Here is a 23,388-nt window from a genome sequence, read left to right on the forward strand (position 1 = left end):
CAGTGAAACCAAAAGACACTCCTTTTGCGGACATTGTCAAAGCATTGGAGAAACATTACAATCCAGCGCCATTCGAGATAGCAGAGAGTTTTCATTTTGAACTCGCTATCAAAAACAAGACGAATCCATCAGTGACTTTATTGTGGCCTTGAAGAAGTTATCGATTCATTGTAACTATGGAGAGTTTCTCAACCGAGCTCTGAGAGACCGTTTTGTGTGCGGATTGAACAATCCCAAAATACAGAATAAACTTTTGAACACCGAGGATCTTTCTTTTGAGAAAGCGTGTCAGATTGCAAAGTCAATGGAAGAGAAGAACACCCAAGAATTCCGTCCTGTCAGTGCAAGTGATGACAGCCAAGGCATAGTAAATAAACTGGAAACTGTAAACACTAAGGAACCCTCATGTTACCGGTGTGGTGGTAAGCATGCTGCACCTAAGTGTAAATTTAAGTCAGCAAAATGCTACAAATGTAGCAAAGTAGGTCACCTTGCATCAGTTTGTCGCAGTAAAGATGTTGAGTCTGGCATCAAAACAAAACAACCAGGAGCTAAAGGTACTGTTCATAGTGTCTTAGAATCAAACACAGAAGGTTGTGATGATAATGATGAGTTAGGTATTTATTCCATGTATGCAGTTGGTACAGATAATCCTACCAACAAAAGTTATACTGTAGAAATGACCATAAATGGTTCACCATGTGCAATGGAAGCAGACACTGCAGCTGATTACTCAATAATGAGTAAGAGAACACATTCTCAGAAATTCAGTAATTTTCCACTTCGTCCGTCAAAAGTTGAATTGAAAACCTATACGGGTGAAACCCTTACAGTGTGTGGTGAAATGCTGTGTGATGTAGTGTACAAGGGCCATGAATATGCATTGCCAATTATTGTAGCTGATTATGAGAAGAAGCCTACTTTGCTGGGAAGAAATTGGTTAAACCAGATAAGGCTTGAGTGGGGTGAAATATTTAGTTTAACAAGATCCGAGTTGGAAAGTGCCAAAAGTCAACTTGATGGATTACTAGTTAAACACAGTGAGTTGTTCAAAGATAGCTATGAGGGCATGAAAGGGTTGGAAGCACACATCACCATGAAAGATGGTGCAAAGCCCATATTTATTAAGCCACGTAGAGTTCCATATGCACTAAAAGATGAAGTCGAAAAGGAGTTGGATAAGTTAGAGAAAAATGGGGTAATCGTTAAAACTGACAGATCAGACTGGGCAAGCCCAATAGTAGTTGTGCCAAAGGCTGACAAATCGGTTAGAATTTGTGGGGACTACAAAGTAACCATCAACTCAGCTGTTGAAGATGGGCAGTATCCCCTTCCCACCCAACAGGACTTGTATGCTGCCCTCTCGGGATCAAAATGTTTCAGCAAACTTGATTTGTCGCATGCATATGCTCAGCTAAGTGTTGATAAAGCAAGTCGTGAGTACCTGACAATTAGCACACACAAGGGACTCTATTCCTACACCAAATTACCATATGGGGTTAAATCAGCACCTAAAATATTCCAAGCTAAAATGGATATGATTTTGCAAGGAGTAGAAAAATGTGTGTGTAAGCAGGATGACATTCTTATTGGTGGTGTCAGTTGGCAGGAGAATATCAAAATCCTGGCTGAGGTATTGGAGAGGTTGCATAAATATAACCTGCATTTGAAGATGGCAAAGTGTGAATTTCTGAAGAGGGAAGTTGTCTATTTGGGTTTGAAGATAGATGCTGAAGGTTTGCATCCAGTTGAGGAAAAAGTGGCTGCCGTAAAAAGGGCACCAGTACCACAAAACGTCAGTGAGTTGAGATCTTTTTTGGGCATGGTCCAGTACTATCACCCATTTCTTCCAGGTTTAGCAACCACACTAGCACCATTACATGAGCTCCTCAAAAAGGGTGTCCAGTGGACATGGACAAAAGAGTGTCAGCAAGCATACGAAGCTTGTAAACAAGGTCTCACCAGTGATGCACTGTTGGTGCATTATGATGGGGACCGTGAACTGAGACTTGCTTGTGATGCGTCCAGCTATGGAATTGGAGCAGTTATTAGCCATGTGATGGATGATGGCCAGGAGAGGCCAATAGCCTATGCCTCTCGGACACTGAGTTCAAGTGAAAAGAACTATGTACAAATTGAGCGTGAAGCATTATCAATTGTTTTTGGTGTAAAAAAATTTCACCAGTTTTTGTATGGGCGTAAATTTACCCTGATCACTGATCACAAACCATTGTTGGCAATTTTCAATCCAAAATCCGCTATCCCCACACTAGCAGCAGCTCGAATGCAGAGGTGGGCTCTAGTACTTTCGGCGTATGACTATGAGATTGAATACAAAAGATCTGAAGACCATGCCAACTGTGATGCTCTCTCAAGGCTACCACATGAGGACTCCACAGTGGGAAGTGAGGGTGTGGTCTACAGTGTGAGGGTAATTGATGATGATTTTCCAATCTCTGCAGAAGATATCGGAAAGGCAACCCTTGTAGATCCTGTACTTGGTAAGGTACATCAATTTGTGACGTCAGGTTGGCCAGAAGGGTGTCCTGATGAGACCCTCAAACCCTATCATAATAGAAGAAATGAGCTGTCCTGTGAACAGGACTGTGTCCTTTGGGGCTCTAGGGTGATTATTCCACCAATCTTTAGAGCCAAAATGCTGGGGCAGTTGCATTGGGAACACCCTGGTATATGTGGTATGAAAGCAATTGCTCGTACATGCATGTGGTGGCCAAAAATGGATCAGGAAATCGAGGAAGCAGTGAGAGTATGTACAGGATGCCAAAATGTTAGAAATGCCCCACCCAGTGCACCCCTGATCCCATGGAAGTGGCCAACTAGACCATTTCAACGGATCCATATTGATTTCTGTCAGAAGGGTAATGATTACTTCCTTGTAGTAATCGATAGCCACTCAAAGTGGATTGAAGTGAAACATTTGAGCTCTACAACTACTGAACGGACTATTGATGAGCTCCGTTTAATTTTTGCTACTCATGGTTTACCTGAAGAGGTGGTGTCTGACAACGGACCACAGTTTACGTCCATTGAATTTACCGAATTCATGCGCAAAAACGGCATCAAGCACACGTTGGTTCCACCCTATCACCCTCAATCTAATGGGGCAGCGGAGAGGTCTGTGAGAGTTGTTAAGGATGCTTTAGTTAAACAGGTGCTTGAGGGTAAAAAGGGCATCTCTATGAAGCACAGACTTGCTAATTTTCTATTTCGGTATCGCACAACCCCTCACAGTACAACCGGTGTGACCCCCGCTGAGTTGATGGTGAAGCGTTGCCTAAGAACAAGATTAAGTCTGATTAAGCCTAATCTGGCACAAGTTGTAGAGAATAAGCAAGAGAAACAGAAAATGTATAAGGATTTGAAATGTAAGAGGGAAAGATCCTTTGTAAGAAATGACAGGGTGCGGGTACGAAACTCGAGGGCCAATTCTAAGACTGATAAGTGGATTCCAGGCACTATAATTAAAGTTTGTGGGCCCAGAACCTATGTAGTTAGGACAGGACACAAAACCAGATATGTGCACACTGATCACATGATAAGAGCACATGATAATGTACCAGATGATGTCAGTGAGCCAGATGTCGTGGTGCCTGAATCAAGTGGTCAGAAAATAAATGATGATAATGTGAATCCTCTCGATAGTACTTCTGAACCACATGTAGATCTGCCTGAAAACGAGGATACTGTTGTATCTCCTTTAGTTGTAAGTAGTCCACCTACAGTTTTGCGAAGATCTCAAAGGATTAGAAAACCAGTTGTTAAACTTAACCTGTAACTGTAGGTTATCACTATGTCTTGGGTATAAGTGCATCCTGAAAATCTGGGGGAAAGCAGTGTAATATATTCGTAACCGGAAGTTGTGTTAAGCTGTTGTATTACCCAAGATGCTTAGAGAATAAAGTTGTTGTGTTGAGCAAGCCTAGTCAACTTGTGTTGTTATGTCACCGAGCCATACTTTTGCTAGTATGTTTCACCATTATCTCAGCTCTGCAAAACATTTTTTAAATTTAATACAGGTTACCAAAGACATAAAAAAGAAATAATTTCACACAAAGTGATTGCCTACCTTCCTAAAATCTACACTGTATTAATACTAGACAGTATAACAAAAACAACAGCCTGTAACATTTTTGAAATCAAAATGGAAAAAAGCTCAACCCACTGTTTGTCTGAAATTTATTATTATCACAGTTGACATAAGCTTCTTTCAGGTTGCATAGCTTAAAGCCCATATGCCCAGTACTCCTCTCTGTCGCCATGAGGTAGCCTTCCTTGCGGTCCGGTGTGCTAGCTTTGGTCACTGGTTTCCTATAAACTTTCCAAACACCAACTTGCTTCAAAAATTGCATCTGTTGACTTTCCATGTCTCTGAGAAAGCCATTTCCAAGAACACCATGGGCACGGAAGCTGAACACTGCTCAGAAAGTATACACTCAGAGGTCAACAGGCTTGAAAGGACTTATGCCACTACACAAAAATATTAATACATGTGATCGCTTGGCACTGGTAGTCAAGAGCCAGTGGCTTAAAGGCAACTCCACTCTGACAAACTTCAGGAAACCTAAACACAGAAACAGATCAGATGCAATTGTAATTACAACAGAAGAATAGTTTCTATATTGAAAATCGAAAAGTTGCCAAGCTTCCATAATAAATGGGGACTTAAGGCATATTGCACTAAAATATTCTACGATTCAGATAAACTGTAACCAGCTGACATGTGGAGAAATGTTGGTTTTTTTTTTTCAAACTGTAATAATTGTTCCTGTAGCTATAGTGATGCAGGCAGTAGCAATATACTTTAAGTCTTAATTTATAGCTGATCATGAGGAGAACTTTATCATACATGTAAATCAACAAGTGCAATGTAAGTCACACAATACAATAACATGAAAACACAAGAATACAATACAATACTATTTGCCAATACTATTTACCAATATTACATTGGTTCTATAATATACTTTTCTGAAAACCTTTTACCGAGGATTTATCTTCAAATTAGTACATCACGAATCATATCCAAGAAGCCTAGTTTAGCCTGCTCCACAAAAAGTGCCATCCACATCATTCAGTGCTTTCACATAATTCACATCAATATGTGCCATTATGGATTTGCTTAATTTTTGTATGTCATAAATGTTAACACATCTTGTAACAACAGAAAACTGCAGTAGTATAGAAAACCAATTTCCCTTACACCACGTAGGGCCTAGGGGTATAGTATCACACAATCAAAACCATTTCTCTCATTTAGGGAAATTGCCACTAACTGGTTTGGCATTTAACTATTCTTTTAGAGAATTGGCATTTACATGTAAGGCATGATTATTTTGATGGCCAGTACGCAATGTACAGAAATAAGAAAATGTAGTTGTCTACGCAGGACCATAGTAGCACCCTGGTGTATAATAATGTTATGCAGTGCTTCATCATTGGTATTACGTTAATATTTTAAATGATAAATGTACATAAGCACTTTAACTACTGCAATTACCACAGAATACCACAGTATTATTTAACCTAATTGTAGGATTTTTACATTAAATGTACATCTACGAAGCTAGTTTCCTTGTTTACTGCAGTTGCTACTGCTATTTCAAAATTATACTTAATATAAGGCATTAAATAAGAGATCTCAACAAATAGACAATTAAATGAAAGTGTTAGTTGAAATAAGCATATAAATAGTTCCATGTTGTCGTCTTATTAAAACCTGAGGGACGGTTGTATCATGGTGCAAAACACTGCTAAATATGGAAAAATTTACAGACATGCAAATGTGTATTAAAGCGATTTCATTGGAGACTTTATAGCACATCTTTGTCTGGGAATAAAATTGCACTTTTCATTTTAATCAATATTGCACAAGTAATCTTAACAAGTTGCACAATTCCCGGTGAAGTAACGTTCCCTTGAGTGGGGAAAGTAATTTGCATTTACTGAAGTTTTTCATTCATTTGCTTACAGCGCGATGCGCCTTTGTGTAGCCACCCAACAAACTTTTTTCACAAGTTTAATAGCCAACCAGAGAGCGAGAATTTCTTTGACCGGTAACACAGCCTCCTTTCAATGTTAAAAACATCACCACAAAACTGTTGATCTCATTTGTAAACAAAGCTGCGGTGTTTGTCGCACGATACAGAGCTCACTAAGTGCGTCAAGCTATAAAGATTGGCATAAAAAACTTGCACCACTTTCTCAACAAATCAGAGATAAAACCAAAACCAGTCATGACTTGCTCATGTAAGTTTTCCAGAGTTTTGTACTGGCTAAGTGTAATTGCTTTGAGTTATGAATGGTCAAATGGCTTGTAAGGGGCGATTATTTTGGGAGAGGCTTGCACAACACAATAAGCCACAGTTACAGCTGTATGGATCAGTTGTTTACAAATTTATTGTCATTTGACAAATTTGATTTCACAAATTTATTTTCTTTTTTTGGTTAATTTCTTTAGCCTTTCTCTTTCCACTCTTTCCTTTAACTCTTCCCTTCTTCTCAATTCTTCTTCCTCTTGGTGTCTTTTTTCTTCTGGGCTTCTGAAATGTATTAATTTTTTAAGACCAAAAGTTCCTTAAGTGTCTCCTTTTTTTAATGATGAAACCAAATCAGGAAAAACTGAATTGGCGAAAGCAAGCTACTTTTTTCCTCCTCATCTACTTCTGGCCATACAACACCTCTCGGTTTTGACCGACGAACCACTGTGCTTCTTCAAACATAGAAAAACGAATATATTTAGCTAGCAGCTGAAGCCAATTGCCTTGAAAATAACATTTATTAAAAGCAAAACAAAGCAAAACCCGACAATTCAATGCACTACCTTTGTTTTGGCATTCCGCAAGAAACCAAACAAGTCGTAACCATTGAGCCGGAAAATTGCAACACGCGCGGCAAAATTCCCGCGCTTTTTGAGGACGCGACCGGCCGACTCAGCATCAAGCAAAGAGTGGGAAATTTGTGGTCAAGAAAATGTCTGACAAAAGAGAACACTTGATCGAAATATTCGCAATTGACAGCTCGAGAATCTGCTGATCAACTTAATTTACAGTGAAGTTCGACACATTTAAATATGACAGTATACAGTGAACAATCTACCCCTTGACGTCGTCCTGTCAAGAGTTTAATACCGTAAATAGAGTACCATGACCTTTGAGTTAACCGTTTAATACTCATAGGTCCGTGGTTAAATAATCATCATAATATTTCATCAATGAAACAAATAAACTACACAAAAAAATAAAAACCAACCTGAGGCAACTGTCAAAGTTCTCCGCTAGGTTGGTGGAAAGCGCCAACAATCAGTACCGCCGTATCTAGGGTGTTATACAAAACCGTAACGCGGTAAAACCTCGAAATCGTCTTGCAGATACTGAAAAAAATTCCACTCTCATACAATCGAGATTGGTGCAAACTGAAATCCGGTATGTAATCTTCTTTTGAGTGTAAGGGTTTAATGGACAGCAATCCTCGATGAGCCAATCTAGGAGAATGAGAAACGGGTGTCGTTCTGACGGATGAATTGCGGTCGTTTCGCCAACGACTCGTTCGCCAACGTCTTAGGTCGATTCGCCAACGTCCTAAGTCGTTTCGCCAACGTCCTACCGGTCAATTCGCCAACGTCATATATCCAATACTAACGAAAAAAAAGCTGCTTATTGATGTTTGGAATGCAATCCTGATCCTTGGGTGATCCTTGGGTCAAGAAATTTTAAGTCACTGCCAGTTTCGCTTGACTGACTTAAGATCAATTTGCATGTTTCTGATAGTTTCACAAGCCGGCTCGTGGGCGCTACATCGCGGTAATTTTCACGGTGAAAACGTCCTACTAGTCAATTCGCCAACGTCTAAATAAAAGTTTAAAGTTTACCTTCACTTGTGTCTGTTGTCATTTATTTCATTCCCTTACCTAGAGTTACTTGCGTAAACAACTGGAAAGGCTGGAAAATGAAAACAAACTCTGTTTGCTTTTGAAGAAGGAAAAGATATAATGTTAATTTACATCGTAATGCATTATCCGCGAATTGGAAGCCATCAAACTTTTGGAAGCCATCGACTTTGGTATTCAACAGTCAATTTTCACCGTGAAAATTACCGCGATGTAGCGCCCACGAGCCGGCTTGTGAAACTATCAGAAACATGCAAATTGATCTTAAGTCAGTCAAGCGAAACTGGCAGTGACTTAAAATTTCTTGACCCAAGGATCACCCAAGGATCAGGATTGCATTCCAAACATCAATAAGCAGCTTTTTTTTTCGTTAGTATTGGATATATGACGTTGGCGAATTGACCGGTAGGACGTTGGCGAAACGACTTAGGACGTTGGCGAATCGACCTAAGACGTTGGCGAACGAGTCGTTGGCGAAACGACTCGTTGGCGAAACGACCGGATACCTGACGGATCCTTTGTCACCTTCCAGTACATCCACTTCTGAGTCATTTCACTGGTGAATAAGGTCCAATATAAACATTTGCACTCGACAAACGCATTCTGTTGAAACCAATAAGACTTTTCAATGTAAAATTGGACTGAGGCAACCCTATCATTTTTGAGCGATCGCAAACAACACGTAGACAAAGACTGTCAGGCGCGAAATCAAGCTTCTGGTAAAACGACGAGAAGAAACTGCTAACTGTTAAAGTTTCCACTAAAATAAAAAAAAAACCCAGAACTTACCAGTATATCGACCTGTTTCCAACGATGACCTTTATAGCATATTCGCCACACATACCGTCGAAATTTATCACAAATGGAAAAAAAACAGCGGACACGTAACCACAGATCGAAAAACTTTGCTCTCACTAGTCTACACGTGATGGAACGCAAAACGCAATTACGACCAGCGGACTCATCTCAAAATCTACCGCTGCAAAGTTATAACGCGGGCTTCAAGTGGATCTGGCAGCCCAAGAATGAAACGCTCGTGTCGTGACGAACATATACCACAGGAAGGTTGCACGGCGGAAAAACCGCTGATTGGCTGAAAAATCCGTTGTCTTGGAGCATCCTCAAGCGCTTGCCGCTGACAATTTGCGGCTGCAAACGAGTTTCGAAAATGTCTGAACCTGAACATTTTACAAGCGGGAGCATCGAACAGCAAGAAATATTGTGGATTTTTACCCAGTTAGAACTTCTACTTGTCGCAGAGAATGCGAATCAAGCAAAAGTAAGTATGTTGCAAATGTTAGCCTGGTTTTTTCGCTTTCTTTGTGTGTTGTTCTTTGTGTTGTGATTTCTTTTGTCCGTTGGTGTCGTGTTCATTTTGTGCCTAACAGATCGAAGCACCTGCTTAGTTTATTTACAATACTCTTCTGCTGCAGATATCGGTGTACAGATGGCTTAACACAATGAACGCAGCATAATGGAAAGCTATGTTGAAAGGTAAGCCAAGTTTTCCTTCCTTTCCTTCCGTAAATGGTTGATTTTTGCAAGTGGCAACATTTTCTAGTTCGTGTGTGGCTTCGGAAACTTTTTGGCTCGGTGAGTCTGCATTTTAAAAGTTGAATATTTTGTTCGCTATCATTTGAATTACCCGTCATACCTCGACTTGCCTCTGGGAAGAGACCCGTTAGGTTTTTTGTCTGCCATGTTCATATAAATAAGTGACGAAAACCGGTGACACTGTACCGTAAATGAGCTTAATTTTTTAGATTTAAGGATATAAATCTTACATGCAATGAATGTTTTAAAAGCGTAGCCAACTGATGTTCAGTCCGGATATCAGCATACTATTCAAGGTGACACATTTCTTTCTACGTTTGGATATATCCTCTGGCTTGTGTTGTCTACAATTTCAAAGTTCTTGCAGCGGTGCAAGAATCTAATATGACAGACGCACACTAAGTTTTTTGTTTTGTTGTTATTGAATGGACTAATTGCGTGGTTTTGGAAGAGTTTTTAAAAGTTATCTTGTAAAATTATTTTTTGACCTAAAGGCAGACTTTTTTGGGTTTAATTAGTCTGATGATGATGAGGTTAATGAAATATTTTTATTTATTTTTTATTGAGTGAAACCTCAAGAAGTAACAATCCTTTTGTTGTACTTCATGATTTAAATTTCCCAGTTACAAAGCTAGCAAAATGACTGAGGTATTCACAATAATTATAGGTTGAAAGAAGTTGTGTAGTCTTCAATGCTCTACGCAGTATTGTATAATGTATGAATAGTGCAGATACTAAATTAATGACATTTCTTCTTGCAATGTAATAAGTATTCAAGGATGAAGCCAAAGTATAGCTTAATTTAATTTTACATTTTTCCTCTTTTTTTAGACAGTTAGACCTCAGATTTTCACAGCTCTCCTCCTCTCTTTCAATTACTTGATTCTCTGGCTGGAGACAGTGTGACGTGGCCATGTACATCAACTTGAAGATTGAAGTTTTTTTCATGGATGAAATGAATGCCATCTTCCTTGGAGAGGATACTATATGATATGTCCCCTTTCATAAAAAGGTTAAGGAATAATAAAAGGGATAATTAAGGAACCAAATGCATGGAACAAGTATTTCAGAATTCCCAGTAATGAATAAAGTAAAATGTTTAAAGACAGAAAAATTATAGTTTGGTAAACAACTTGGTTGGGATTTGACTTCTTAAAAATTTGTAGATCATAATATTTTGGTGTGGAAGTCTATGCGATATTTAACAATTATTCTTTGCAATGGAGGTGAATAGTGGCTGTTATTTACTGAGATTGACAAGTCTTTAGTATGTGTACAAAGTGATCTCAACAACAGATGAAAAGGAAACCATTAAAAGATAGTTTAATTGACCTCTCAATTCATGCGTGGAAAACATGCAAGCGGCATGAAGATGTGCACAATTCTTTACAGAATCTTCTAACATGGCAAGTGTAGTTAACCTGCGATAAAGTCCTTGTTGATCACAATCTAGCCAAATGGTCTTTTAACACTGTTCAAATCAGCAATCTAAATGAAAAGTATGTTTGCAAAACAATTTCATTGTTCAATCAAAGTTTTCATTTTCACTTGAAATGAAAATTGAAAATTCAAAACTTTGAAGACTTTTTTGTATTTTCTGGTACAGTATCTTCTTGTATTCTCAGGATTTCAGTTTCAGAAACACTGGCGGAACATAAGTTTTCGCTGGCCATTTTGTTATTGTTTGGATCACGCATCATTCACTTGTTAGGGAGTGAATAATTATCAATTATTCCACGAGAACGTGTTGGATATGAGATAATAGATAGCCAACAAGGTGCGTAGCGCTGAGTTGGCTTTAATCTTCTCATATCCAACAGGCACGAGTAGAATAATTGTTTTATTAAAAAGGCCCCCAAAATAAAGAAAACTAGACTTAAATAACAATGAAAATGCTCAAAAAATCATGCATACGCTTCCCATGTTATTTTGTAGAGCATGGTATAATGGCTCATAACCCCTGATGGCTAAAACAATGAAAACTCTCAAATTGCATTATCCAATGATCCAGTTTTTTAATGATGCTCATTGCTTGTGTGTTTGTGTTGGATTTTATTTTTATTTCAGTTTAGTTTTCTATATTTGGGGGGTGTCTTTAATGAAACAATTCAAGTCATGCTTGTTTGGTCTCTTTGTTTGAGAATGGGAGAGGTTAACGTAACAATAGTTTTTACATGTAGTTATTTTGGAATTGCAAATCTCTAAGTTGCATTTTAATCAGATAAACATTTTGCTGAGACATCATTGCCTGATCTGATTAATTTACCAAAAAGTGAATTGTGTTGCCAGAAGATAACCATATCCACCTCAAGGGAGGTCAATGGAAATTCTGAGGAGTGGGGGGGTGGGGGGGGGGGGGGAGAGAATTCGAAACTTAAAATTTTGAAAAGGAAAGTATGAAGGTGAACTGGCATTTTCAGTGGGGTGTTCAGAGGAAGGGGTTTGCTCCAAATGCATGTGTTATGATATGAGCCCTTGTTGCTTCACTGATGTTGATAGAGATTTGAATATCTTCTGTATTTGCTACAGTCTTAATTTCTGCAGTAGTGGGTTATCAGCCCTCAGCCCAACACCAAACCTAGAAAGCCGGGTGATCACAATTTGTCTGGTCCCTATCCTTCAACCTACCAGAAGTACAAGACTCCAGCTGACATAGCTCATTGGGTCATGGATACAAAAACCATCCCTCCACAGTAAGGTGGTGACCCCTTAAGATGGTTGGAAGTTGGGGGAGGGAGTAAACAAAATTTGGTGGCATGGTCTGCAAGGGTATGGAATTTATCTGGAACACAATATGAATCAGTAGAATTTTGTTGCAGTGTAGGCTACTGAACCTTCTCCTTAAAAGTATCTAGGAGAGATGGTATACAGTATTTGCTTGGAACGAGGCTTAAACTTACTATTGGGGAAGGAGGGATGGTACAGTTTTCATGTGTTTTCTCAAAATGGTGCTTTTTGCAAAAAGGCATGCTTTCCAATGTGGTCAGTATAAGACACAGACTTTGGACTGCAGGTCAGGTGTTAAAATGCAGACTGTAGACTTTTTAAGTGTTACTGTATGTTAATAGTAAACAGACCAACCTTATTCAAGCTAAAAGAAGTGACAGTTTAGTCTAACTAGTTCTAGGGTTAGACTAAATATCACTCTGCCACCAACCATTTCTTTTTGAGTGACCATCATTTGTGAAAAATAACATAACATTGCTCCACTAAACGTTTTCTGGCCGGGAAAAATTGTTTTCCTATTTGTGTATTCGTTTGGATTCCGCCGCTGTGTAGACAAATGACGTCAATGGCTGCTGTCACGCGACGACATTTTCCACATTCAACTTTCGTTAGCAGATGGTAATTTCGAGTTATTTTCTTTTTCTGCGTATTTTTAATCTTCCTTTCTCTTTTAATTCTACGTCCTTCTACTCAGGATGGTCTTGGAATGCCTAGCAAGGTTTAAGGTGGCGTTTACCACGCTATCCACGGCCGTATTGGCAAAAGAGAAGTGTTTCGCCGAAGTAGCAGGATAACGGTAAACACGGTAACTTTGAACGCTTTGTACAAGGTCAATATACTTTGGCCGAAAAATGTTTTTTCAGAAACGTGATGTATATCCCTCCAATGTCTGATTCATCACCGTGACTGCTTTCAAAAGCGTTGAACTTTTGAGAAATAATTATTTTAAAATCAGCTCCAACGTTCCATCTAATTTAGTATGCAATATTTGAAACTTTATTTTTCAATCGGTTCGGCAGTTTTTTTATGTTTATCGAATGATATTGCATTAAAAGGCCTTTTTCTTCAACACTGTGTAGTTTTCTCATTATTTTGCGTTGCGATAGTAATTTCCGAACAGTTTTTAGCGGGGCCTTATTTTCGGCCTGATTTTGCTGCTACCAGACGGAAAAAGTTTGCCGCTCGATATTTTTGGTTTAAAGCGAAACTGAAAGAAAAGAAATTCATTTTTAAATAGTATTCGGTAACCTCTACTTGGGAGATAAAAATCGGCCGATTTTATTTTTTAGCCGGAAATCATCGGTCGTTTCTTAGGCGCAGGGCCTCTTAATTTGTGAAAAGTTCTATAAACAAATGCACCCGGTAACAAATAAATTTATCATGGATGCAGCTTCTAACAGATCCCCAATATTAATGGAACATACTGCACATACATGTAAAAGAGTCCAATAAATCATTACTTAAGATTAATAATAATAATAATAATTTATTTCTAGCGCATTACATTAAAAAATCTCAATGCTCTCACAGAATAAAAATGAGAAAAACGATAACGAAACCAATATAACGAAAATATATTAACTTACAATGGATGATAAAATACTAAAATTCATTAAATACTAAAATTCATTATAAGATATTAAAATTCTTTATAGAAATACTAAAGATAATTATTAAACAAAAACGTTTTAAGCTTAGTTTTAAACGTATCCACTGATGGAGCACTTCTCACATCAAGTGGGAGGCTATTCCACAGTGCTGGCGCACAAGATGAAAAAGCGCGTCCCCCGTAGGTCTTTGTCCTAAACACCGGTATGTGCAGTCGCAGGTGATCATTATTTGAACGAAGACACCTTATCGGTTGACGTTAACGCTTTATTTGGTTTCTCTGTATTTACAGAAAACTTGATGGGATTATAAATTCTGCACCAATTTCATTGAATAAACTGACTTGGAGGTTCAGGTCTGCAACCCATTCTGTGTGTAGTAATATCATAGCTGCAACATTGTGACAGATACACTGCATTACATTATTAAGAAACACATACATTAACTAATTATTTTAAGTGCCTGTTAAATTAATCAGTTTTTCTTAGAGATAATTTACTCATGTTTTATTTAAATAATTGGCTTTTTGGCTTTAAAATGATATTTATTGAGCTTTTAAATCAATTTTGTGATAATCCGCATTGGACATGGCATAAATTGATACTTTGCCAACACGAAATGGAGAACTGGGTCTTAAGCAAAGTTGCAGGATTAGCACTTTTGTAGAAAGAAAGGGTTGAGAAATTTGTGACATTCTACAGACAGCCTCGCCATTCGCAATGTCCAATAAGGTTAATTTGTTCCATACTGTTGTACAAATAGTGTTCTCTAATTTATAAATTATTTCAATCTGTTGTTTAAATGATTGCCTTATAACCCCATGTCTGGCTTTGGTGCATGTAGGATATTGATGTATTGTTTATCCATTTTGCTGTAAATTATCTTATGTGTCAATCAAAACATACCTTGGATATGCTGAGCTCTTCTGACAAATATACCTATGCCTGATAACCTTTGAGTGCATTTGGTTGTGTAGTACAGACAAAATACGTGTACATGCTCTTAGCTTACTTATAATTCTTGGTATAATTTAATCATAACAAAATTAATTAATGGAACCCAATAACAGCTCCTGTAGTCCACAATCTCAGTCGAGAAAAAGAACAAATCACATTGAAATTGAATAATAAAACTATTATTAGAAGCTTATGCAATTATTCATGATCAGCAGAAAAATATCATAATTACCGTTCATGCCAGAGTGATTTTGCTTATTGCAAACCCTTCCAGCAGGAGGAGACTCCATGCAATAGTGAATATGGTTAAATGTATCTTTGGGAACAAGTTAGAAAACAAAACTTTCCAACTTTTCACATATGTGTACTGTTTTGGTATTTTTGCAAGATTTCATTTGGTAGAGATTTAGGGACTAAGTATGTTGTAACCACTGCATTTCAATCAGCCCCCACAACAAAAAAATGGGTAAACTTCTTTTGTGTAAGAGTCCCCATGTTAACTAAGGAAGAATATAATGATTAATACCAATGCCTTGTCTTTCTTCATAAAGTAGGAAAGAACAAGAAATGCCACCAAAAAGCACAGAAGACAGTTCTGTTATTAGTGGCTTTCCAGAAATCCTTGAAATCATGGCTCTTTATATCATAATCACACCATATTTCACCTCGATCTGCTGATGTAATCCTAGTTCCGGCTGAAACTATTAAAACATTCGCAATTTACCTCACATACATGTTGGATTATTTTCATTAGTAACAACATTCCGAAAAATAACTGAGGAGCTCCGCTTTTAGGCTGGCCTAAATCTATATATTATTTTTAGCCGAGAACGTCTTAAAATTTTACTACATGTGATTTATACTGTCTGGGGTCCCTCGATATTTTCATAATCACACTTGTGACTCTAAGTTATCAATTCTAATCAGTCTGTCTTTTTTCCTTTGCCTTCATTGTGCATATAATGTCAAGTTCTTTTGCAAGGGTTTCGACCGTTTCAAAATCCTCCCATTGTATTTTGCGTCCTTTTCTGATGTCCAACCCAACTTGGTTGTAATGACGATCTAGAACTTTTAAACAGTGTTCAGTTTTCTTGTTACCAGTGCACGGTGTTTTACCTGGAGTGATCCTTTGAAGATCGTGGTAAAAAAGAACAAAGCTATCGGCTAGTGAAACGGAATGACTGGAGCACATGGCCCGTGGGTTTCCCGCTGCCTCGTGTGACAGACAGTAACTGCTAAAGATGTTTGGGAAAAGGGGCTCTTTTGCGTGAGGCACGTGGAAAGCCGTTTGGAGCTGGGAGAGAATATCTTCTGTGTCTTGTGGTGTAATTTTGTGGCCGATTGGGAGCCGTCTATTGTATAATTTCAGCTCACTGCATATCTTTAGATTCCAGTCGTATCGATCTCTCTCGAAGAACCAAGCGAAACTAATCACTACACTGACAGGTGATATCAAATTGTCGCCATGATATATCTTCTGAAAGGCTTCTTCAAAGTTACTTGTATTAAATCTCTTTAGAATGTACTCTCTGCAGTGTGCAAAAGTGTCGCGGTAAATGTAGACAGGAAAATACGTCATAAAATCTGCGACCATCGGTAACCCAAGCGCGATTTCGGTAGTTTTCGCCCACTTTTGCACCCAGCTGATATTCATAGTGCACTCAGAACCCAGGATGCGTATCCTTGAGCCGTTAAATATGGTTGCTTTTGTTACGGGTGCCAGAAATGCAACATCGGTATCCATCCATGCTACAATGCGGTCGTTTGTGTATAGATCAATGAAGAAACTGCTCCAGAGTTGGCGGTTGTAACCCGGAGATTTGTGAGAATCCTTGAACTTTAAAACACTTGCGTCTATGGGTAAAGACTCAAAGGCCACCTCAAGTTTGCGATCTGGAAAGTGTTGTTTGATTTGAATTGTTAGGTTATTTGCGTAAACATGATCCGCAACTGATTCTTCGTCAAGAACTACGACTGTCTTCCCAAACGATGTGGGCCAGAAGAGAACAGCAGTCCTGAAAAAATCACAGTAAAAACGAGTCCTGTGTAGTTTTAGTTTGCCCGCCATCCTCACGAACAGCGTGATCGATGGACTAGAATTTGCCATGGAAGCGTTATCACGATTTTTCTTTGCTTTGTCAGCGATGTTTAATGACAGGGCAGTTTCGTCGCTCTCGTTAATCATGTAGATACAGGTCCATAAAAGAATGCCACTGAAGGTAATCAATAGGGCGACGAATTGACACCTTCGCTTCCACGCAAAGCGATTCGAGGTCGAGAAATGTCTGTGTTTCATTGCAGCCTTGTCTTTAATTATGATAGAGCGACACCGAGGAAATACGTTTTTTGGGGCGTGATACAGTATTTTGCTGGTCAGCGGTACACCTTAACAAAACTACAAAATGCCTGCAACTTTTATATTGTTATCGCAGCGAGTCTTGTCGACAGTCAAAAAGATACAAAACTTAGAGCGCACACTGTAAACTTAGCTTTTAAACTCCGCTCATTTGTTGGATAGTTCTCAGTTAATATTATATATTGTGCCAAAGCCAAACTGAACTTGCACACGGTGTGAAATTGTTGTTGTTTCGTGAAAGTTCATGCTCGCAAGCGGCGAGCCAGCGGCAATTTACGTTACGATGTGCGCTAAGGCTAAAACTAAGCAGCTTTTGTGTTGTTGTAGCGGTGTTCTGAGGACATCTGTAGTAACATGAAGTCCTAACTGACCGCTGACCGATAGCGGGAGAAGGAATTGTGCTAGCTGTAGGAATCGACCGTATTAAAGCATGTTGCGTTAATGTCTGTTGTCTTGGTACCTTTCCGGACACAACATGGTGTCAGAAGCGAGATCGTCCTACTAGCCTACAGCTGCTGAGATCAAACCAGTTGGAGGAACGGATTGAATAGAAGAATTGACCCGTCAAACTGCACGCGAATTCTACACGTGGTTTCAAACAAGATGGCGGAAAGTGTGTCATTTGCCAGACCGCCGGTACCGCTGGAAATTTCGACGGGAAATCCCGCTCATTCGTGAGGGAAATGGAAACAAAAATTCGAAATTTACCTCAAGGCAATTGGAGCTGCAAAGAAACCTGATGAAATGAAAGTGGGGCTGCTATTAAACCACATCGGCGAGCCGTGTTTGGAAATTTACTCAAATTTCATCTTCTTACCCGAGCGTGACGACCCCGCCGGAGGAGAAGAAAAACTTCCAGCCGAAAATCCCGACAACTACGCGACCGTTATGGCAAAGTTTGATGAATACTTTCAAAAACGAGACCCTCAACTCATGCTGCGAGAGAAATTTTGGGTTCACCTTAAACGAGAGCCGACACAGACCCTTGATTAGTGGGTCGTGACTGTCAAAGAAAGAGCTGCCGAGTGCAAGTTTCCAGCCGATTTCTATGAGCAAGCAGTTAGAGACAAACTCACCTTTTCCTGCAAGGAAGACACCTACAAGCTTAAACTCTATGACGAAGGAGCAGCCCTTTCACTCGGAAAGGCAGTGAAAATCCTGTCTTTGAAGGAAGCAACAAAACGTGAGTTACAAGAATCAAAAGCCTCAGAGATTGAGAGTGTCACACCGCGAGGGAACAGGCCAGACCGTATCCCTGATCAAGATACAGAGCAAAGGACCCAGCAAGACTCTAAGAGGAAGCTCTTCCAAACGAGTGGCCGGAACTGTGGTTATTGCAACCGCCGACATCCTCCTGGAAGGAGGAACTGCCCAGCTGCGGATACACGATGCAGCAAGTGCAATAAAATGGGACATTTCCCTGTCATATGCAAGAGTGTACCTGTAAAAACAGTCAACCAAGTTCTCGAAACTGAGGATGCCTTTAGCCCCACATTCGTGGGAGGGGTTACCGCACCCACTTGTTCCAATACTTCCATGGCAGAACCAGTTGCAAACCCTCAAACTGGGAGGTCCGACCCCGGATGGCATGTCAAGCTCAAGATCCAAGACCAAGACGTGCTGACATGGTGCATTGACACAGGAGCACAAGTGTCTGTGATGCCTGAGGCCATCTACAAGTCGTCATATGGGACGCTTTCAAAATCTGACAGAGAACTTGTCGAAGCAGGGGATGTTCCTCTGGTGACCCTTGGATGTGCAGTCATGAACCTCTCCCTAGCTGAAACAGTCATTAAAGAACGAGTGTACGTGGTCAGAGGGGCATCCAAGCTGCTTCTTGGGGTACCTGCCATCCGAAGTCTTGGCCTTATCCATGAAATTCCTGGGACGTACAGTGTCAAAGCTGTCAATCAGATGCCTGCTAACCATCCACTCCGATCAGGGACAAAGGAGGACATTGTCAAGTAGTACCCGACGCTCTTCCAAGGCCTTGGCAAACTGGAGGGTGAGCATACAATTCATCTGAAGGAAGGGGCCACACCCTTTTGTCTGACCACTCCCAGGCGAATACCACTGCCACTTATGAAGAAAGTGCAGGAGGAGATCAAACGTATGGAGCAACTGGACGTTATTGAACCAATAGACGAGCCGACAGAATGGTGTTCGCCGATTGTGGTAGTGCCAAAGGCCGACGGAAGAGTAAGGATATGTGTTGACCTTACAAGGCTTAACCAAGCAGTCCGCCGAGAAGTCTATCAAATGCCAACAGTTGAAGAGACACTGGGAAGCCTCACAGAAGGATCGGTATTCTCCAAACTCGATGCTAACTCAGGGTTCCACCAGATAGTCCTAAACCCAGAAAGTGCCAAGCTAACTACCTTTATTACGCCCTTTGGCCGTTACATGTTCAAGCGTCTTCCCTTTGGCATATCATCGGCGCCCGAATATTTCCAGAAGAGGATGGATAAAGAGCTCTCTGGAATAGAGGGGGTCAAGTGCCGCATGGACGATATTCTAGTCATCGGGAGAAACCAAGCGGAACATGATCAGCGACTTAAGGAAGTCCTTGACAGGCTAGTGGAGAGGAAACTGACGCTCAACCTTGAGAAGTGTTTATTCTCTCAAACCAGGTTGCAATACTTGGGCCAAATCATTGACACGCACCTCCTCGTGGTTGCTAAACAAATCCAGACCGCTATCGCGGGGACTGGTGCCCAGTGTAACACGATTGTCACGCTGTTTTGTTTCGAGGGCATCGAGGCGTTTACTAAGGTCGCCGAAACGATCTTCTAAGGCACTGTTTTGCTTCTCGATGCCAATGCTGATTGCCGTAATCGCCTTTAAAACTTGGTCTACGGTTTCGTCGTTGCTGTGCCTTTCAGTATGTGGAGTACTACTGCCGACCGGGACAGGAGATTTCGCCATTGTCGTCGCATCCTTTTCAGTTGGAGCTAAATCTTCGGAATTCAGGTCAATCAGCGGGCCAAAATTAACCTCACCATCGTTATAGTGCGCCATACTATCGTTTGCCAAATCCTACACCGCTGCCACCAATGTAACGTGCCGAAATAAAGGACAGATCCTTCACGAAAATACACACGTGTTTTAATTCTCTTCTCAATTCTCCGAACAAAAACTAGATCCTATTACAACAGCGTGGTGATTTCGCAACAACAAATAATGTCACGCATTCGTTCGTCACAATATTACTTGTATCGGTTCGAACAACTAGCGGTCGCTGACTTCAGGTCATTGAATTCGCTTTTTGAAAACGCTACACGCTCAAATGCTCAAACTTCACTTAACAAGAGACCTTGAAAAGTTTATCGACGACAGCATCGATAAATGGGCGAATCTTTCGATACACATGGAACTTTATAAATCGAAGGTGTATTTCGAAACGGTTTATTTTAGCACTAGCAGCATCGATATTACGCCCGGCTATTTTAATGTTTTGGTTTCAAAAAGAAGAGGAGAAATTCACAGGAAAAAAGAGACTGACGTAATGTCGAACCGGTGTCACACCAAAATGACCCCTTACCGCGACGCGCAGCGCAGCGCCTTAACCGCTTGTGCTATGGAAACAACATAACCATTACTTTGTTAATTTTATAAATAAAATGCTTTTATCGGCTCGAACGACTAGCGGTCGCTGATTTTCAGTTCATTGAATTCGCTTTTCGAAAACGCTACACGCTCAAATGCTCAAACTTCACTTTAAAAAAAGGCCTTGAAAAGTTTATCAACGACGGCATCGATAAATGGGCGAATCTTCCGATACATATTTTATTAATCGAAGATGGATTTCGATGCGAACTTGAACGGTTTATTTCAGCAACAACAGCATCGATTGTACGTCCGGCGCCTATTTTAATGTTTTGGTTTGAAAGAAAAAGGAGAAATCAACAGGAAAAAAAAAAGGCCTAACGTCGTGTCGAACTCCACTCACGACAAAAGATATGCACATTCGGCCCACTCAGCGCCTTATCACTTGTGCTAACGAAGCAACACCAGTGATAAAGCCATATTTTATGAATACAATACTTGTATCGGCTCGAAAACAAGCGGCTAATGTGACGCTTCGTTGATTTCATTGTCCAGCAAAACAAAAGGCTTCTTTTGTTTCGCGTTCGACAAAAAGATGCCGCTAGGAAATGTGCCTTTTTTTGCATACATTATTTCTCGAAAACGAAGAGCAACCCAGCGAAAAAAACTACAGAGCAATGTTTCTCAGGTAAAACGAAGCCTACATGCCAAAATTCGGCTATTTTTGAGCACTTTCAAAAATAGCCAAAAAATCAAGGGGACGTTTTTGCACGCGGCCTTTCAATTAAAACTCAATAAATGAATTTCATTTTTAGTTATAAATAGGCTATCCCCCCCTGTATTCACACAGCAATCTTCTGATTGTAAGGCCACCCAGATAATTTCTGACCACATTACCTTAGAGCCTGAGACTCTGTATAACTTTCTAAGATTAATATTTGTTTACATATTACTATTATCTGGATTTCCCAATAGAAAACTTCTCCTATTGTAATTTTTTTTCTATTTTGGCTCAGCAAAAATCCTTTTAGATACTGTCCATGGATGATTTCCACAACATCAATGCTGTAAAAACACCAACTGAGAGAACAGTGACCAATGCTCTCCATATGGCAACTCCTCTCCTGAACATTCAGCCATCTGTTGATGGTGGGGAGAGGCAGGGGGCAGGAGCCCGGGAGAATATGGGGCGGGAGCCCGGGAGAATAGGGGGCAGAAATCCAGAGAGAAATGCAAAATGCTAATTTTTGTCATTCATTAAGGCTTCAAATACTTTCAAAAACAAGAACTGAAAATGTTACTTGACTTTCATTTAGTGTCTTTAGAGACTTCTAGGCCGACGGGCAAAGAAAAATTCACCCTTGGGCTCAAAATGAGGCCCAAAATGAAACCCTTTGACAGTGGTTACGTCATAGGTCATTCATTTGAAAGACATGGGTAAGAGTAGCAAGGCTGAAAACGAAGGAAAAGGAAATGCCCAAGGGGTGTGCAGCTAAGTGACTAAGATGTGTTTTGGGTCTCTTAATTTACAGGGGACAGGAGCAGGACGAACAAGGGTGGGAGTCAAGAGATAGAGGTATGGGAAGTGGGAGAACAGGGTATGGGAAGTGGGAGGTTCTGACTCCACTGTCTCTTCCCCCACTTGATGCAGTACCTTGTCCCTAAGTAAAAGGTAAAGTCTGCATAGAGCCAAGTGGCCCATCAGGCCAGGCTTAACTCGGGTTCTGTAGCATGAACCGACTAGGAGTATTTCTACTACCCCCTGCCGGATAGGATGCTAGTCGATCACAGGGTTACCCCCAGCATTATATTCACCAGTACCCATATGTACACCTTTGTGGAGAGAGGCACCGTGAGAGTACAAGTGTCTTGCCCAAAAACACAACACAATGTCCTTGACAAGGGCTCAAACACGGACCGCTTGATCCATTGCTGAGCGCACTAACCACAAGGCCACCGCACCTCCCACCTTGTCCCTTAGGCCTAACCTTAACCCTAAACCTAAAAAAAGGAGTCTGTAGACTTCAGTCAAGTTTATCTCTTTTATCACCTGTGTATTTGAGACAATTTCTAATTTCCTCGCTTTCTGCCATTCAGTTTACAGTACCAAAGCCTGATTTTAAGTGATTTGTAACTACTGATGGAACTTGTTTTTGCAACTTACAACTTCAGACTTTGCACAAAATTTCTCACTGGAGAAAAGCAATGTTGTAGAACTTAAGTGATGAACTAAATGCAATAAATATTAATTTGTAAGAAATGTATCTGTTCTTTAATACATGCTTTTGTGTCTAGTATCTGAGTTGGATGTAGCGCAGATACATTACCAATGGTTTGTAGACGACAGTAAGCCAATTCAGAGACACAGTGGCATAAACAAACCCACTTGTTAGCCAAACATCACAGGAAAAAAAATAAATACATATAATTATATAATTTATTGCCATCAGATGCTATAATGTCTTGTAATAAAGTGGTTACAAGTTAAGTAAGAATCTTACAGAAGGGAGGATGATACAATATTATGACTAAGGGAATCATAATTAATTTCATATTGATTCAAAGCACGTGATATGTACATGTCTGATTCATTAAGCACATACAATGTAAAAATTATTTTGTAGTGATTGAGCAAAGCTCATGTGAATTAAATTAAATGAAAGGAAAAACAACAGTCAATTATTTATATCAGTTGATACACCTCACATGTAAGATTGGGAAATAGAAATCGAAAT

General features: G+C 39.9%; 1 protein-coding gene and 2 long non-coding RNA genes across 4 annotated transcripts; 1 reads left to right on the forward strand and 2 right to left on the reverse strand.

The window, feature by feature from the left end:
• Positions 1-4,180: 4,180 nt before the first annotated feature.
• On the reverse strand, positions 4,181-8,949 carry LOC149104413 (uncharacterized). 2 transcript variants are annotated; one of them, XR_016201135.1, is made up of 4 exons: positions 8,696-8,949; positions 8,413-8,509; positions 7,270-7,528; positions 4,181-4,582 (listed from the first exon to the last, which is right to left on the reverse strand). It is a non-coding gene; the product is annotated as an uncharacterized LOC149104413 (long non-coding RNA). The 2 variants fall into 2 exon arrangements; XR_016201134.1 differs by having other exon boundaries at positions 4,181-6,560.
• Positions 8,950-9,023: 74 nt separating this feature from the next.
• Positions 9,024-11,701, forward strand: LOC149104414 (uncharacterized). The gene is made up of 3 exons (XR_016201136.1): positions 9,024-9,185; positions 9,340-9,400; positions 10,296-11,701. It is a non-coding gene; the product is annotated as an uncharacterized LOC149104414 (long non-coding RNA).
• A 2,347-nt stretch (positions 11,702-14,048) lies between these two features.
• On the reverse strand, positions 14,049-17,421 carry LOC149104415 (uncharacterized). Its single transcript, XM_089271186.1, has one exon. The coding sequence runs from the start codon at positions 17,045-17,047 to the stop codon at positions 15,671-15,673; it is 1,377 nt and encodes a 458-aa protein (XP_089127312.1). The 5' UTR covers positions 17,048-17,421; the 3' UTR covers positions 14,049-15,670.
• Between the last annotated feature and the right edge of the window lie 5,967 nt (positions 17,422-23,388).

This window comes from Orbicella faveolata, unplaced genomic scaffold (assembly GCF_042242905.1).
Source record: "Orbicella faveolata isolate gen_17 unplaced genomic scaffold, um_ofav_v1 contig_34, whole genome shotgun sequence".
Classification (NCBI taxonomy): Eukaryota; Metazoa; Cnidaria; class Anthozoa; order Scleractinia; family Merulinidae; genus Orbicella; species Orbicella faveolata.